Consider the following 16914-nt stretch of genomic DNA (forward strand, 5'->3'; position numbering starts at 1 on the left):
ACATGAGCACGAGGTAAGAGCCTGGAGGAGGCAGCTAAGGAGCCTTTTGTGTTCTAGAGGGAAGGGTGGGTCTCATAACTCAAGAGAGCCAAAAACATAGATGATATGATTTGTTTTCATAAGGATTATGTTGACACACACCCCATGCTGCCCCCAGGGGCCCTTCTCTCTATACCAGGGGTGGGCAAACTTTTTGACTCGAGGGCCACAATGGGTTCTTAAACTAGACCGGAGGGCCGGAACAAAAGCATGGATGGAGTGTTTGTGTGAACTAATATAAATTCAAAGTAAACATCATTACATAAAAGGGTACGGTCTTTTTTTTAGTTTTTTTTTTTTTTTTAGTTTTATTCATTTCAAACGGGCCGGATCCGGCCCGCGGGCTGTAGTTTGCCCACGGCTGCTCTATACGGTAGGGACTGTGAGAGCAGACACAGAGTGGCACCTCAACCTGTGAGGCTTAGCCTGGGCCAAGCTGGTGTTGCTCTAAGAGGTACAGTATGATTAGTGACAGGCTCTCTCATTAGCATGGTTGCTTGTTGAATTTTTCTAAGTTCTCAATTATCAGAGGCAGGAATGGTCAGCACCCCTGCCCCACCCTACTTCATACTCACCAAACTGTCTTCGAATCATCCTCATCTCTCTTTCATTCCACTCAGAGTGGCCGTGGTGGGTGGGATAGGTGAGCTCTTCCTGCACAGTGTAGTTCCCAGCAGACCCGAGTCACCTGCTCACCTCCCAGCAGACCCGAGTCACCTGCTCACCTCCTAGCTTAGAGACAGGTGCCTGCCGGATACCCAGCACTGTGAAGCCAAAACATGACAGATTTTTATAGAGGATAGGAGTTCACAAATAATGCTGGGTTGGGAAGGTCATAATTCAGTCCTAGCTTTGGCAAAAGTAGGAAAATTACTTAGTCAAGTCACCTTTAGCAAAGGAGAGCTGCCCTTCTCGTGGGAAACCAAGCAGGGTTTGTTTCTCACAAAGACTAGCCACAGGTTAAGATTGCCAAAGGACAGAGGAGAAGTAGGCAGGACAGAGCAGTCACACTGGGCTGGCCTGGAAAGCACAGTCCAGAACCATAGGGAGACTTGTGGGCCACTCAGCTCTTCTACTTTGCAGGTGTAATTTATTTATTTTCTTTTCCTAAGGTTTAATTTCTGTGAAGCGATAATCCAGGGTTCAAATTTCAAAACATACAGAGGGCTATGCAATTTCCTCCTATCCCTCTGCCCCCACAGCAGCCACTTACTGTCAGTTCCTTAGGTGTGTTTTTTTAAATATATTATTTTAGAGAGAGAGATAAACATCAATGAGAGAGAAACATCAGCATCTCTCAGCTGCCTCCTGCATGCCCCTGCTGGGGATTGAGCCTGCAACCCAGACATCTGCCCTGACTGGGAATCGAACCAGTGACCTTTTTTTTTTTTTTAATATATATTTTTATTGATTTCAGAGATGAATGGAGAGAGAGAGAGAGAGAGAGAGAGAGAGAGAAAGAAACATCAGTGATGAGAGAGATTGATCGGCTGCCTCCTGCAGGTCCTATACTAGGGATCGAGCCCACAACCTTGCTCCCTATCATGCTCACCACATACAGTTCCTCTTCCTCTCTCAGTTCCCCCAGTGGCCCTGCCGCTCCAGGCCACTGCACCAGCTACTCCCCCTGCCCGATCCTCTTGCCCCACCTGACCCTCTGATTCCCTAACTTCTCAGCTATCAGTTTCTCACCCCAGTGGGGAGCCTCCCTGACCCCACCCTCTTAAACCATGTGAAGAGTCCCTGTCAGGGGCTTACCTTGCAGTGCCTCTGTCATTGTGTGGGTTTTCAAAGAGCACTCTGCCAGCCATGACTCCCTAGTGTCCTCACACCCGCACATGACCCTTAGACATACTTCATCGCGCAGGTGTCATCTCACATTGGGCAGTGTACACCCTCACAGGTCTTCAGCTGTCTTTCTACTTCCCCTTGTTCTATCAGGACTCTCTGTTTGACAAAGAGCTACAAGCCCAAGAGGAATTGAGATTCTCCTCTCTGCTGTCCCTCAGCATTGTATCTCCAATCAGATTTTTCCTTCAACCATCTTCTTTTCCAGTTAAACTTTAGAAAATTCCTTTTGGGGCTCAAGGAAGAGGGGGAATCACCTGTAATGCTAACACCTGAGCTAAGAGCTTTGTGTGTGTGCCCTTTTCACTGAGGGCACTTTGTAGAGTTCACAGTCACCCTTGTCTCTTAGGTGACTTCCCAGTCTCACAGGAACCGATAGAGAAGCCCTGACATGACCCTCTTCTGAGGGATGGGAGCATGCCTTGGGAAGGGAGCATTTGGGGCCTGCCTTCGTAGTGGCTGGGGTGCAGGGCCTGTCTGGCCTATCCTTTCTATCCTGGCACTCTTGGTATTTGTTCTGCCAAGCCCTCATCCTCGTTGATTAGAACTAGGTCACAGATACACGGAAACCAGTCCTTCCCTCTGCCTGGGAAGAGGATTTAATAGAAGTTCCTCCTCTGCTGGCTTTCTGACCAGCAGATCACCTACAGTAGACTCCAGCTTCCAGCTCACAGAACCTTCCAGAGACCAAAGCGGCACTCACTTCCTGGCCTTCCAGCCTCACAGCAGGACCAGCCACCCCTACATATTTCTCTGTGCTTCTATCATAACATCTAAATAAGATGCTTGGTTACCTTACTGAGTCAGCACAGTGTTGTAGACTCTGAGAGTTTGAAAGACTGTGTCACTTGTAAACAAACAAAAAAAAATCTCACTATGAATTGAAGAAGGTTTTCTTTGTCAGGTGCTTATTACTGCTGTGACTCTCCAAATTGAGGTGGACAGGCCAAGGTGGGAGGGTAAGTCGTTTATAAGATGAGCTGAACTGTGATGGGAGAGTTCACTGTCAGGGAAGCCAAAGCCCTGGCCATCATTCCCACCCCCAGCTGCCCTAAGTGCCTATTCAGCTTCATTTCAAAAACATATAATGCCATCGCCTTTCGTTTTTCCCAGGAGCTCGTCCGTCAGCGAGGAGTCTTAGAACGCACAGAGAAGATGGTGGACAAAATGGATCAAGATTTGAAAATCAGTCAGAAGCACATTAACAGCATTAAGAGTGTGTTTGGGGGATTCGTCAATTACTTTAAATCTAAACCAGCAGAGACTACACCTGAACAGAATGGCACCCTCATCCCCCAGCCCAACAGCAGGTGAGTGGGTTTTCAGCCGTCCTGAGGTGAAGTAGCAGAAAGTGGGTTTTAGTGCAAATAGCCAAGACTCTCAGGCCACTTCTAGTGCCTTAAAGAAATCCAAGAACCTTGTAAGTTTCTCATGAGGAGGAATTCCTCTTCAAACAATTTAAAACAAGCAGGACAAGCCACCCCTACGTATTTCTCCAGCACTCCCAATTACCTTCACTTGATTGACATCCAGTCTGCAAATTCAGCATCAGTAAATGAGTCTCCAGTAAAATTACTGCTCCAATAGCTGTGACCGCCCCCAGTATTTTGAAAGAGAGAATATTCACTTCAGAAAGATGTGACTCACTTGACCAAATTTTTGCTTTAAAAAATCTTTATAGTGAATTTTTCCATATTTAATCCAAGTTGCCAATTGATTTTCATTTTAAAATTAGAGATTATTCTCAAAATTTTGGGCTAGAATACAATGAAATCATGCATTGATTTTGACAGGCATTTAAATAACATATTTAAAAAATAAAAGAATCACCGTACCTGGTTTGGCTCTGTGGATAGAGGGTCAACCTGCAGACTGAAAGTTCTCGGGTTTGAGTCCAGTCAAAGGCACATATCCGGGTTGCAGGCTCGACCCCCAGGAGGGGGTGTGCAGGAGGCAGCTGATTAATGATTCTCTCTTATTATTGATATTTCCCTCTCTGAAATCAATAAAAATATCTTTCTTTAAAAAAGAACTGAGTTTCTGCTAAAATAGATTAGTACTATTCATACCTCAGGTCGGTGTCTGTTTTTATTATAAAAACTATCTATACAAAAACCTAAGCAACCGACCAGCCGGTAGCTATGACACGCAATGCCCACCAGGGGGCAGACGCTCTGACTGGTAGCTATGATGTGCACTGACCACCAGGGGGCAGATGCTCAACATAGGTGACTTGGCAGTTGCAGTTCTGGGGTAACACACCCGGAGCCAGAGAGGAGGGAGCCCGATTCCGGGGTACGTCACAATCCAGGAGTAATGAAAACCTCAGATTTCAGAAGGTCCTACTCTATTCTACACATCATAGAGCACTGGGGCCTGCAAAACCATTAGCCTGACAGAGTCTGGCCAGGTTTTGGAGGTACATGGGAGAGTAAGAGGACTTTTGTTTGCATGGTTCATGTAGAAGGAGGGCCAAAATGGAGGATGACTGGATTTCAGCTTGGCTGATGAAGTGGCCAGGCTACTGGTTAGCAGAGGTGGAGAAGCGCAGACTGTGTGAGAGGCCCAGCTTTGGCGATGCATGCCACACCTGTGGGGATTCAGTGGGGTGTTGGGTGCAAGCTGAGTATCTCTGAGTTGCCAAGAGAAGTCCCTGCTTACAGCTGGAGTTAGGCTTTGCAGGCTCGGAAGCAAAAATCAAAGATATTTTGTAAAGACATAACGAGAAAATAAAATTTAGTGATAAGTCAATTAATTGAGGGAAATAATAATTGAGTACAATTTTTGTGTAATACAGGTCTCTTAATGGAAAACTGAAATTCTTAATTGAGGTTCAATGTTAGTGTTCCCCATCATTTAATTGATTGCCAATGGACATCTGTAAAGACCATTCTCTGCTTGTGGCCGTACAAAAACAGGTGGTGGGCCGGATATGGCCTGAGGGTCAAAGTTTGCTGAGTCCCAGTCTAAAGCACCAAGTTGGTTTTTTCATATGTTCCTCTTCCACCTGGGACTAGAGTCCTTGTTTTCCTGAGGGAGGGCCACCTAACCAGATGCTTCCCTTCTAAAGCCGGTGTCTTGCAAGCTTGCCACATGGCCAGTGGAGCTCCCAGCCGTGCTGATGGAATTCCTGCTTTGGTCAGAGGAAATATTTGATTTTCTCACACAGGCATTACTTAGAAAGATTGACTGTACTATCATAACTGTTTTTCCTTTCTAAAGTTTCCCTTTTATCTTAACTTTTATCAAAAGGTTGAAAGAAGCTATAAATACAAGTAAAGAACAGGAGGCACAGTACCAGGCCAGCCACCCAAACCTCAGGAAGCTGAATGACTCAGGTTAGTGGGGACCTATGTTTCCTCCCACATTTGTCTTCTGTGGGGAGACCTCTGGATTTGGTGTTGGCCCTGATGGATGGGGGCGGGGCAGCAGGGACTTTCAGCTGCTGCCATCCCACATGCTGGATGACAGGTGTTAGGGACCCAGCGTCACTCTCGGGGAGCTGGAGGTGTGCATTACTTTGGAGGGTGGAATGATGAAGTGGGAGCCTGTGTCCCATTGAAAATGAGCCTGAGTTCTGGCAGTAAAAAGCCAATTGCAAGCTGCCCTGCGGGTGCTGGACCTGCGGCACCACAGACGTGGCTGCCGTGCTGCACCTGTGACGCCAGGGCACAGAGGAAGTGGCTATTTCTACGCTCAGTGCTCAGAACAGTGGGCACTAAGAATGGTTTGTAGCCTGACATTCCTGGCACTCCCGGCTGGCTGGCGTTTGGGGTCCATGTGCGCAGCCGGCAGACCTGTGCTCAGGCTTACACTTGGGAACCGCGGGCGGAACCCTCAGCACTGCTTTTGCTTTTCCTCTGGATGACAAGGCTGTTCGGTGGGGTGGGTGCAGATGCACGTGGCAAACGCCGTGGGGCTGACCAGCACAGGGGCTCCTTCCTGTAGGGTTCATAGGGCTGGGCGGGTGTGCGTTCCCTGTGGCCCTGGGTGGGTGGTTGGGAGCCACCTGGCACATGAGCACCCACACTAGAGACCCTGAGACAAGCAGTGCACTTTAGGGAGCGGGAGGGGATTGGTCAGTTAGGGGTGGGGTGGGGGTGCCAAAGGTTCGCTCCCAGCATTTGTCTGTCCATGAGTTGGGAGTTGGGGCCCCACGTGGATCCCCTCAGTGGGCCGATGGTAACTGCAAATGATTGTCCTAGCTAGGGCACTGGGGAGAGGGGGGCTGTAACCCTACTGGGGTGGCAGGTATAACCCACTGTAAAAAAATATATTTTTTAAATAAAAAAAGAAAAGCCAACTGCAAGAAAACCCCTATGGTTAGTAGAATAATGGCTCCCTAAAGATGTCCAATCCTAATCCCAGACCCTGTATGAATACTATGTTATATGGCAAAAGGGGAAATATGGTTGCAGAGGGAATTATAGTTGCTAATCAGCTGACTTGAAGTGGGGAGATTATCCTAGGTCAGTGGTCGGCAAACTGTGGTTCGCAAGCCACATGCGGCTCTTTGGCCCCTTGAGTGTGGCTCTTCCACAAAATACCAGCTCTTCCACAAAATACCGACTTCTGCACATGGGCCACGAAGTTTCAATCGCACTGTACATGCACGCCCGCACGTGGTATTTTGTGGAAGAGCCACAATCAAGGGACCAAAGAGCTGCATGTGGCTCGAGAGCCGTGGTTTGCCAACCACAGTCCTAGGTTATCCAGTTGGGCCCAGTAGTCACAAAGATCCTTTCTAAGTGGAAAAGGAGGCAGAAGAGGGAGTGTCATAATGGGAGACTGGAGATACTATGCTACTGGCTTTGAAGATGGAGGAATGGGCCAATATGCAGGTGACCTCTAGAAGCTGGAAAAGGCTAGGAATTGAATTCTGTCCAAGATCCTCCAGCAGGAACACAACCCTGTTGACACCTTGATCTTAGCCCAGTGAGACCCGTGTTGGACTTCCGACCTACAGAACTGAAGGGTAAGTTTGTTAGAGCAGCAGTTGGAGACTAATATAGCCCCCAAGCTTGAGTGAGGGGAGAAGCAACGGCATGGAAAAGGTGTGCAAGATAGAATGTTTTGTTTGAAATCATCCTGTTGATATCACATGACAGGCCCAGAAACATTCCTTACCCAAAAAGGAATTTAGGCCTTCTTGGGGCTTCTGTAGACCCCTAGAGAGCAAGGCACAAGGGAGGGCTCCAGAAACCAGATGCTTTCTGTGCTTTCTAGATGCCTTCAAGGAAAGTAGGACACACCCTGGAAGCATCAGAATCCACTACTGTCGTGGTTGGCACAGCTAAGGAGAGGCCTGATGGAGGAAGAGCCAGGGGTCAGTGCAGTTCAGTCTGCAAAGGCAAAAACCATGGGACAAAATAAAACTAAAATAAACCTGGGAAAAAATCAAGGTCTTCATTCCCTAAAGAGGTGGAGCAGGAGCCCTACAACCAAAATACATGATTTTAAGGAATTAATGGAAGTTTTTATTTGGCATGTTTTAAGAGACTCAAAAAAAAAAAGAAAGAAAATGACATTGTATGTGTAGAATGGCTTCAGTATTGTTCAGTATTTCTAGGGGCAAATGTATAGTACATTATTTATCATTTCTTTTTTTCTTACTTTGTTTGAATTGAAAAGAAGTAAAAATAAGTTTCAAAAAGAAAAAAAAATGCCCATTATTCCATCTCTATACCCTAACAATTTTCATTTTTAAACCTTGTCCTTTAGACTGTGTCCACAAGCATGTGTGGTTGTGCATTGTGGCAGTTCCACTGCCATATTATTACTTGAATGTATCTGTGTCTTCTGAGCTTGGGTGTCTGTGTCTGACCAGGTCACTTGTAGCTTAAGGGTCTTTGATTCTGAAAGGATGCCCTGAAGAAGCATCTCTCCCTCCCCCAGGGCTCCTGCCCCTGCATGTTATCCATTCACACACTCATCTCTTCGATTGGCTTCTGGTTCATTGACCTTATTCCGTCCACCCATTTTGCAGATTAAGATTAATCTAGTGAAGCAACATTTCTAGAGACATCAGTTAAAAGTTCTCCTGGTATTTCTTTCTAAACTCAGACCTCATCCCTGAAGGGACCGTTTCTGCTGTGAGTACCGAGGCTTACCCGAAGAACCCACACCTTCGAGCCTATCACCAGAAGATTGACAACAATCTAGGTAAGACTGAAAGTTGCACCAGCCTCCACAGATCCCTTACTCGGGATACTTGTCTTCCAGGCAGCTTAGCCAAACCAGCCAGTCCACTAGTAGGCACCCAAGTTCTCAGGACTAAAACCTGGTGCCTGCCTCTCCCTGATCACATGTCAGATCCACTACAAATTGTGTCTGTCTCACCCCTCATTCTCTAGAGCAGTGTCAGCATTTTTTTAAAAATATATTTTATTGATTTTTTTACAGAGAGGAAGGGAGAGGGATAGGGATAAAGAGTTAGAAACATCGATGAGAGAGCCACATCGATCAGCTGCCTCCTGCACACCCCCTACTGGGGATGTGCCCGCAACCAAGGCACATGCCCTTGACCGGAATCGAACCTGGGACCCTTCAGTCCCCAGGCCAATGCTCTATCCACTGAGCCAAACCGATCAGGGCATGTGTCAGCATTTTGAAAAACCCTAACTTAACTCTGGTGCCGTGTCACATATAGAAATTTTTTGATATTTGCAACCATAGTAAAACAAAGACTTATATTTTTGATATTTATTTTATATATTTAAATGCCATTTAACAAAGAAAAATCAACCAAAAAAAATGAGTTCGCGTGTCACCTCTGACAAGCGTGTCATAGGTTCGCCATCACTGCCTTAGACAGTGGTTCTCAACCTTCTGGCCCTTTAAATACAGTTCCTCATGTTGTGACCCCCAACCATACGGTCTTTTTTTTTTTTTAGTTTTATTCATTTCAAACGGGCCGGATCCGGCCCGCGGGCCGTAGTTTGCCCACGGCTGTGAGTCTGTTCACTTCTTTTCATTCTCACCTCTTGTGTGGATTATGACATCAGCAGGGACTAGGAGTCCCTGAGAGGCCAGAACCCTGCTCACTTCATTCTTACCACCTGGCATGCAGAGCCCCATTTTCTCCCCTGCAAACCAGGCTCAGGAACAGAACCTGCCTCTGAAGACTGGGTAGGGGGTACATGAGCAACACCATCAAGCACGTAGGAAACTGCCTGTCCTGGTAAGAGCAAGCACTCATGTGGCCCTTATAGCACATTGGCCATGCAGCTGGGTTCCTTACTGTCCAGGTCTCTTGCTCTGGCCTCTGGTCCCTGCCTGCCTCTCCACACTCCTGCCCTCATCACTCTGAGTTCTTTACTTGCCCACAGCTGCCATCTGCATGGAGTGTCCTTCTTCCCACTCTGCAGGCTGGCTCCTTCTCATGCTCTCAGCCTTGCTTTAATGTGGCCGCTTCTTGTCTATCAGAGCACCCTATTGTTTCCACTACGGTGGCTTATCTGATGTCATCCTGATGAGACTATAAATTCCCGAGAACACAGGACTATTTCAGTTTGTCACCACTTTGCACCCAGGGCCTAGGAGGCAAGCACTCAATGATTATTTTTTGAATGAAGGGAGCAAAGTCAGTCATTTGAAGTTCAAATGGAGGAGTGTTGTGAGTGCAAACACTAGGGGTTGACTTTGTGAGCCACTTTCATGCGATTATTCAAGGTGGTGTCTCAGACAGTATTGCCTCCTCTGACCTTTGCTGCATGAACAGGAACCTCCCCCCTGGCTGGTGTCCCAGCTGCTGATAAGCTTCCTAAGGCCTTGGGAGACCTCACAGGTTCTCTTTTCCTCTCTAAAACCGATTTTTTTTTTTTTTAATTTACAAAATAAACTCAGGAATCATAGGGCTGAAGACTATCCTTCTTTCATTGGTCCTGTTTAGATTTGTGGTGCCAGTGCCAATATTTGTGAATTCTGGCCTTTTTTCACTTAGTGTTTTATCTGCAATTTAGCAGTTAAAAGGCTTACAAAGCACCTCCTCTTCTGTCTTTCCTCTGGCTCTTTCCTGCCCTCTTGTTCTTAGTAAAAGGGCAGAAAGCAGCTCTGGACATGCCCATTCCTACTCCCCAGGTGCAGGTGCACGTGTGTGAGTGCGCACACACACACACAGTCATGAAACCTAGGAAAGAGGCTTCATCTTCACCCAGAGAGAATCAAGAGAATCAAGACTCAATTCTAGTGCTCTCTTCGGCAGCACGTATACAGAGAAGATTAGCATGGCCCTCCGCAAGGATGACATGCAAATTCGTGAAACGTTCCGTATTTATTTTTAAAAGGATAAAGGAAAGATAAAAAAGACTCATTTTTAAAGTTGACACAGCCTCATCAGGGAATCCCAGAATCCCTCTGCATGCCTCTTGCCCCCAACTTACCCTCAGTTCTCTTTAGGCCATCTGTACCAGGTAAGCCTTTCATGTACTCCTAAGACTGGCCACAACCTTATAGACATTATCCCTCTTGAAAACAAATGTGAGATTGATTTTACAACTTTTTAGAACAGAAGGAAAAGATTTGTTACCAATAGTGGACCAACCTAATGAGGGAAATAGAATGAGTTCAGAAAGGGGTCTTGTGGCCAGGTGCTCCCGGGGGCCTTTCTCTCACAGGGGGCTCACCTCAGCTGTGGTCCTGGGCAGGGTCCTGTCAGGGTCCTGGGCAGGCCAGAGCTCACCTAAGGAGCAGGGTCAGAATTTACACTCGGGCCCAGTGGAATTAGCCTGGATTTCCTCTCATGCTACACTTCCCCTGGGTGGAAGTGGGACTCTTGTTGTGTTTCAACTTGAATTTCAACAGTAATGATGTAACCTGCATAAGAGTTGAACCTTTGCCAAAAGCAGTGTACTCCACAGTTACCTGGGGCTCAGCCAACTGGCATCTCTGAAGGAACCCAGCATCTCAGCACTTCATTCCTTTTGAGCCTGGTGGATACAGGGGCTCCCGTTGCACAGGATTCCCAGGTCTATCTCAGACATGTTTCCAAACTGGGATCCTCATATTTTTCACTGTGGATCTGTGCTTGATTTAGCTTTAGGGCGCTAGAGATGGAAGGAAGGAAAGCAGGCACTGCTTACTCACTCACTGACATGGAGTTCTTGCCCCTGAAGAGCAAATCAGAAAAAATACGTAGGTCTAGATGAAGTTTATAAAACACTGAAAGGACAAACACCATTATATTAACAAGTGGTTAACTTTGGTGGGTAGTGTGGGGAAGAGTGGATTTTACATTAAGAACATACTACTTTCTATTGAGTAAACAGATTTTCTTTTCACTTGCACATATTTTGGAAAATGTAACCAGAGCGCTGGAGGTTAGCCTGTTATGTGAGGAAGAGGACTTTGTAATTTAAATGTCACTGAACAGCCCGGCCGGCATGGCTCAGTGGCTGACACCGACCTATGAACCAGGAGGTCACGGTTTGATTCCTGGTCAGGGCACATGCTCGGGTTATGGGCTCGATCCCCAGTGTGGGGCATGCAAAAGGCAGCTGATTGATGTTTCTCGCTCATCATTGATGTTTCTTTCTCTCTGTCCTTCCCTCTCTCTTCCTCTTAAAAAAATAAATGTCACTGAACACCTGGAAGGGAACAAGAAGCAGTTCCCGATGCCATCACTGTTTGCTTAGACCTGCATGTCCTTTCCTTTCCCACAGATGAGCTGTCCACAGGACTGGGCCGGCTGAAGGACATAGCCTTGGGGATGCAGACAGAAATTGAGGAGCAAGATGACATTATTGGCCGCCTCACAACCAAAGTGGACAAGTTAGATGTCAATATAAAAAGCACAGAAAAAAAAGTTCGACAGCTTTAAAGACAGTGAAGAATTTCCACTCCATTACGATGAAAACATTTGAAAGATCTTCTTTTAAGTTCCCAAGAAATTTCATTTATTATTTTAGTATGTAATTTAACATGTGTTTGCAAATGTTATAATCGAGTGGGTCTTAAGAGATTTTGTTACGAGGAAGTGTGCGTCCCACTTTTTCTGAGCCAACACCTCGCTCACTTCTTTGAACTGAATGCTTAGAATTTTAGTCTGAGCACAGTCTCCTTGCCTTGAATATCGTGGGCCTTTGATTAATACCATGCTGGAATGAGAAGGAAAAACTGCATTTATGACTTTAATGAGCATATGGAAAGATGTGGGTGGAATTTTAATCCCTGTTTATGGTATGTCATTCCTAGGCCTTACCCATGAGTCAGAGTGCTAAGGGACCCTGTGAGCCAGTTTGTGTGGGAGGATCTTTCCTTCCCAACACCTTTATTTCGCAGCCCTGCTCTCTGTGACACCTGGAAATACGCAGGGAATTGGATATTCCTTCTTCCCGATTGCCCTCATCTCTGACACACTGTTCCTGATTAGGGGCAGATTCTCCACTGGCTCAAGGCTGTGCCTGGCTGACCACCTGGGGGCACTATGTAGTTGGTGGGAATGGAGCATCACAGAGACATGGCCAAGCAGTGGTCTTCCTTCACTGAGCCCTCCACTCCTCTGGACTCTCCCTGACCAGCCTAAGTATGACTGTTCACTCAGTGCCTGGGTCTCTTGACCCCTCCAGGGTTCCCACTCACTCTCCTTACATGTCTGACAAGATGACTTGACTCAGCGCTTGGTTCTCTGCTGCCAGTTTCAGGACTGGAACTCACAAATGATGCTGACTGTATAAAAGGATTTGGCTGAAAGAGAAAGCCCTGCATTATCATTTTGAACTGGTCCAGTTTGTTCTTCCATTTTACAAAAAGAATCACTTAAAAGCATTAATTACAATTGATTTTTATAATTAAATGGATTCTTTTTGTGTTGGTACTCCAACAAAATAATTGAAGCCACAAGGCACTTTCTGTTTTTAAAAAAACAAATCAATTAAAATATTTTGAAGATGTTAAAGTGCTCAAAGGGACTGATTTTAATAAGGCAGTTTAGGTCAATTTTTAAATAACAGTGCCTTTCAACTTGAAACATGGCACTGGCTAAGTGACCTTCACCACTTCCATTTTGTAGCCTATAAACAAATCCCTTAAAGCAAAGGAAACTTTTTTAAAGTACTGCAGCACTGCATCAGTATTTATATAACAATTCGTTTGTTATAGGTCCATCCCATAATGCATGACCTTCCTAAAAGTACTGACAGCCTCCATCAGTAGATATTTACTGTCAAGTTTCAGCCACCTCAGGGAGTATGATCCATGTCATGAATATCCCAGGACGTGAGGGTGTGATTAAAAGTAATTACTAGTAAGTTAGACATTTATCAGATGAGCTCATTATGATTATTCTCTTCATAACTGGTAAAAGGAAAATTTTTTAAACATGTACTCAGCCCAAACTAAAGTTCACAGGAATTTCAGCAAAAAGGCTGCTAAAAAACATGAGGCCAGACTACAGAGCAGCTAGGAATTACATTTCCACTCATTCTAATTGTTTCTGTATTTTTCCTCGCTTAACACCTTCCTCCATGTAATAATTGTTTCTCCTTGTTATGAGGCATAGACTCATGAAGATCAGTCATTATACCTCAGACCTAAGCTTTTTATTTTCAAATAAAGACCATCTTACTGCCAAACATTCTCTTCTGCAACCTTCCATATGCCTAATGGGATTAGTGATTTAACTGACTTGAAGCACAGTAGCACCGTATTTTATGTAACTTCCCTTTCTTTGATTGATGAAGCCAATCAGCTCACCCCATATTTTTAACCCAAGCATATGGAAGGAGAGTTGCTCTCACTTTTAAAGAAGTTTATCTTCCTCTGACACATTTGTTTTTGTTCAGATCCCCTAATTCTAAGGCTCTGCCAAGGGACTGTCTCTAAGCAATGTGCTGGCCAGCAGCTTCTGTCTGCTGGGTCTTCACCCCTTTTCCCACATTCCCGAAGGACCTGTTGGTGATTCTACTTTATAAAGCTAAGTTGTGTTTCGGAGAACAAGGGGAGACCTAAGGAGTCTCTTTAATCTTTGCACATGATGGTGATGATCAAAAAGAAAACATCTACCCTCTAGAGCAGCGGTCGCCAACCTTTCGGATGACCTTGGCGACCGCTGCTCTAGAGACACTCAGAGGTGCCCAGGCTAGGGTTGGGTGCTGGGGGCTTTGGTACAACAGACAAGACCAGTGAACTCGTCCTCCTTGCTAGATGAGCCCATAAGACATTTTTATTTCCACTTTTGAGCTGAAAACAAACTGTGCCTTCAAAAAGGTGGCTTTTCTAACTTTAGGTTGGTTATATGTTAAATGTGCTACTAACTTTAAAAAAGTACATTCTCCAGTGGAAACTATTTCTAATATTTAGTGTTTTGTAACTTAGCAGTGGGGTTGTCTCTTTTGCATTCTGTAGGAAAAGAGACCTGAATTTAACTTAGGTGACAAGAAATACAGAAGTGTATTTTAATTTCTCTTAACTTCTTTTTATGAGTATGTAATTTTAAGTGTACACTACACCGATTTAGTAAACAGCTTATAGTTTGCCTACATAGACCTTGTCTGCAGAATTTTTAAAGTTAGCAATGTTGTTGAGCATCTCCAGCTCTGATGGATGAAATGTCTTATGTACAGAATCATGATCTAGTCATTAAAAGTGCTCATGGGAAGGTGGGCTTTTTCTTCAGAGTCTATCAGAACAGCTCTTATGCTCCATGCCTTCAACTTAATGACCATATTCCATAAAATAAAATGTGAAGTTTTAAAATCAACTTTGCTCTCCGACACAGTCATTTTCAGATAAAGGGCCACAATATAAATGTTTAAGCTCACAGACCAAACTGTCTGCCGCAACTACTCCACAATCATAGCACAAAAGCAGCCAAAGACGATATAGTAAGTGGCTATGGCCCTGGCTGGTGTGCGCAGTGGTTAGAGCGTCAGCCCATCAACCAAAGAGTCACAGGTTCAATTCCCAGTCAAGGGCTCATACCTGGGTTGCAGGTTCAATCTCCCGTGGGGGCCATGCAGGAGGCAGCCGATCAATGATTCTCATCATTGATGTTTCTATCTCTCCTCCCTTCCTCTCTGAAATCAATAAAGATATCTTTTTTAAAAACACACACACAAAAAACCACAGTGCTGTAAATGGAACTGCCTGGCTTACATCATATACATTTCTGCAGTCTTTATGGAATCTGCACCCAAAGAAGATTTCCTTTGTTCCAATTAATTGTTCTTTTTTTGTTGTTGCTTTTTGTTTGTTTTTTTAATCCTCACCTGAGGATATTTTTCCATTGACTTTTTTAGAGAGAGTGTAAGAGAGAAGGAAAGACAGAACTAACACATCAATTGGTTGCCTCCTGCATGAGCCCTGACCAGGGCCAGGGAGGAGCCTGCAACCAAGTATGTGCCCCTGACCAGGAGAATTGAACCTGGGACCCTTATGTCTACAGGCCGACCCTCTATCCACTGAGCCAAACCAGGTAAGGCTCCAATTAATTGTTCTTGTATATAAATTGCTTTCTTTCCCTGTATATCCAGGTAGTTAAATAACAAGGCCATCCAGGTAGCCAAAGGCCCTAGAACCTTATAGGAAATGGGCCATACCTGCCATGATCTTTCCCAATCTAGTGGAATAGGAAAGGCTCCAACCATGTTCCTACAAAACTAGAGAGTGTAGCCCTAGCTGGTTTGGCTCAGTGGGTAGAGCATCAGCCTGCAGACTGAAAGGGTCCTGGGTTCAATTCCGGTCAAGGACACATGTCTGGGTTGCGGGCTTGATCCTAGGGGCCGTGCAGGAGGTAGCCAATCAATGATTCTCATCATTGATGTTTCTCTCCCTCTCCCATCTTCTCTGTAATCAATAAAAATATTTTTTTAAAAAACGAGAAAGTGTAATGATCTGGAAACTATTCTCCCAAACTGATGTAACTTCATTTCTACTGAAAACTCTTAGCCATGCTTTGATCTTTGGTCCTAACAAACATAAAAAGGTACAGTTGTAAAAGTAGGCGAGATAACTGCAAATAAAAATATTTCCAAAAAACCCAGTGGACAGCTTCAGATTATACCAGATTGCAACTCTACACATCCACAAGCAACACACTCAAGAGGCAGACTCAGTGAGCACCAAAGCCCCACTGAAGCAAGTCCTGCTCTATAGGGGTGTCTCCTGCACAACAGCTCTCCCACTGTAGTTGCAGCTGGTCCTCACAGCCAGTGGGCCTGGAGGTCAATTCCTCCCAGTGACACCAACAGCATTCAAGGCTCAAGCACAAGACTGTGCACATAACCCACACAGGGGCACACCTAGAGTGCCCAGCTCAGGTGACTGGGCCCTACAGGACACTCTACCACCTCCAGAAGACATAACAGCTCTACCCAATTCATAGAAACAAACACAGGGAAGCAGCCAAAGTGTGGCGACAAAGAAGCATGTCACAAATGAAAGAAATGGAAGAAAGCAAACTACTGCATACAGAGTTCAAAACCACCATTATAAGGTTACTCAAGGATCTTCATGAGAGCTTAAGGGACTTAGTGGGACTTTCAAGGTTCTTAGTGAGAATGCCAAACACATGAAAAAGGACCAGTTAGAAATTAAGCATACACTAACTAAAATAAAGAATAACTTACAGAATCACAATGAGTTGGAGAGAAACCAAGATGGCGGCATAGGTAAACACCGGAAATTGCTGCCTCGCACAACCACTTCAAAAATACAACTAAAAGATAAGACAGACATCATCCAGAACCACAGGAAGGCTGGCTGAGTGGAAATTCTACAACTAGAAGGAAAGGAAAGCATACCAAGACTCAGAGGAGGTGCGGTGTGGAAATGTTGTAATGTACCTCGCGAATCACAGAAGGACGCCTCAAGAAGTCGAATTAAAGAGTCACATTTATTGCAATCCGGGACTATGAGGGGCCATTCCCCAAATCTCATAGTAACAAGATGGTCGCAGCTCCAAGGTTATATAGGCAACAAATCACAAAGGTATTGATTACATCCCAGGGTTTGGAATGAGGAACCTGGCTCGCAAAAAGCAGTTTACAGAAGCAGAATTAAGCATGTTAATTATAGTTTTGGGTCTCGGGG

The 16914-nt window shown here is 45.2% G+C and overlaps 1 protein-coding gene across 1 annotated transcript in view; it reads left to right on the forward strand.

Moving 5' to 3' along the window:
• The window catches only part of SNAP29 (synaptosomal-associated protein, 29kDa), a 17871-nt gene extending 3287 nt beyond the window's left edge, over positions 1 to 14584 (forward strand). The window contains exons 3-6 of the mRNA XM_005875581.2: positions 3001 to 3197; positions 5140 to 5225; positions 7951 to 8049; positions 11547 to 14584. Coding sequence (XP_005875643.1) covers positions 3001 to 3197; positions 5140 to 5225; positions 7951 to 8049; positions 11547 to 11704 — 540 coding nt within the window. The 3' untranslated portion in view covers positions 11705 to 14584. The remainder of the gene's footprint in view (positions 1 to 3000; positions 3198 to 5139; positions 5226 to 7950; positions 8050 to 11546) is intronic.
• Positions 14585 to 16914: the final 2330 nt, after the last annotated feature.

The sequence above is a fragment of the Myotis brandtii genome, unplaced genomic scaffold (assembly GCF_000412655.1).
Source record: "Myotis brandtii unplaced genomic scaffold, ASM41265v1 scaffold463, whole genome shotgun sequence".
Classification (NCBI taxonomy): domain Eukaryota; kingdom Metazoa; phylum Chordata; class Mammalia; order Chiroptera; family Vespertilionidae; genus Myotis; species Myotis brandtii.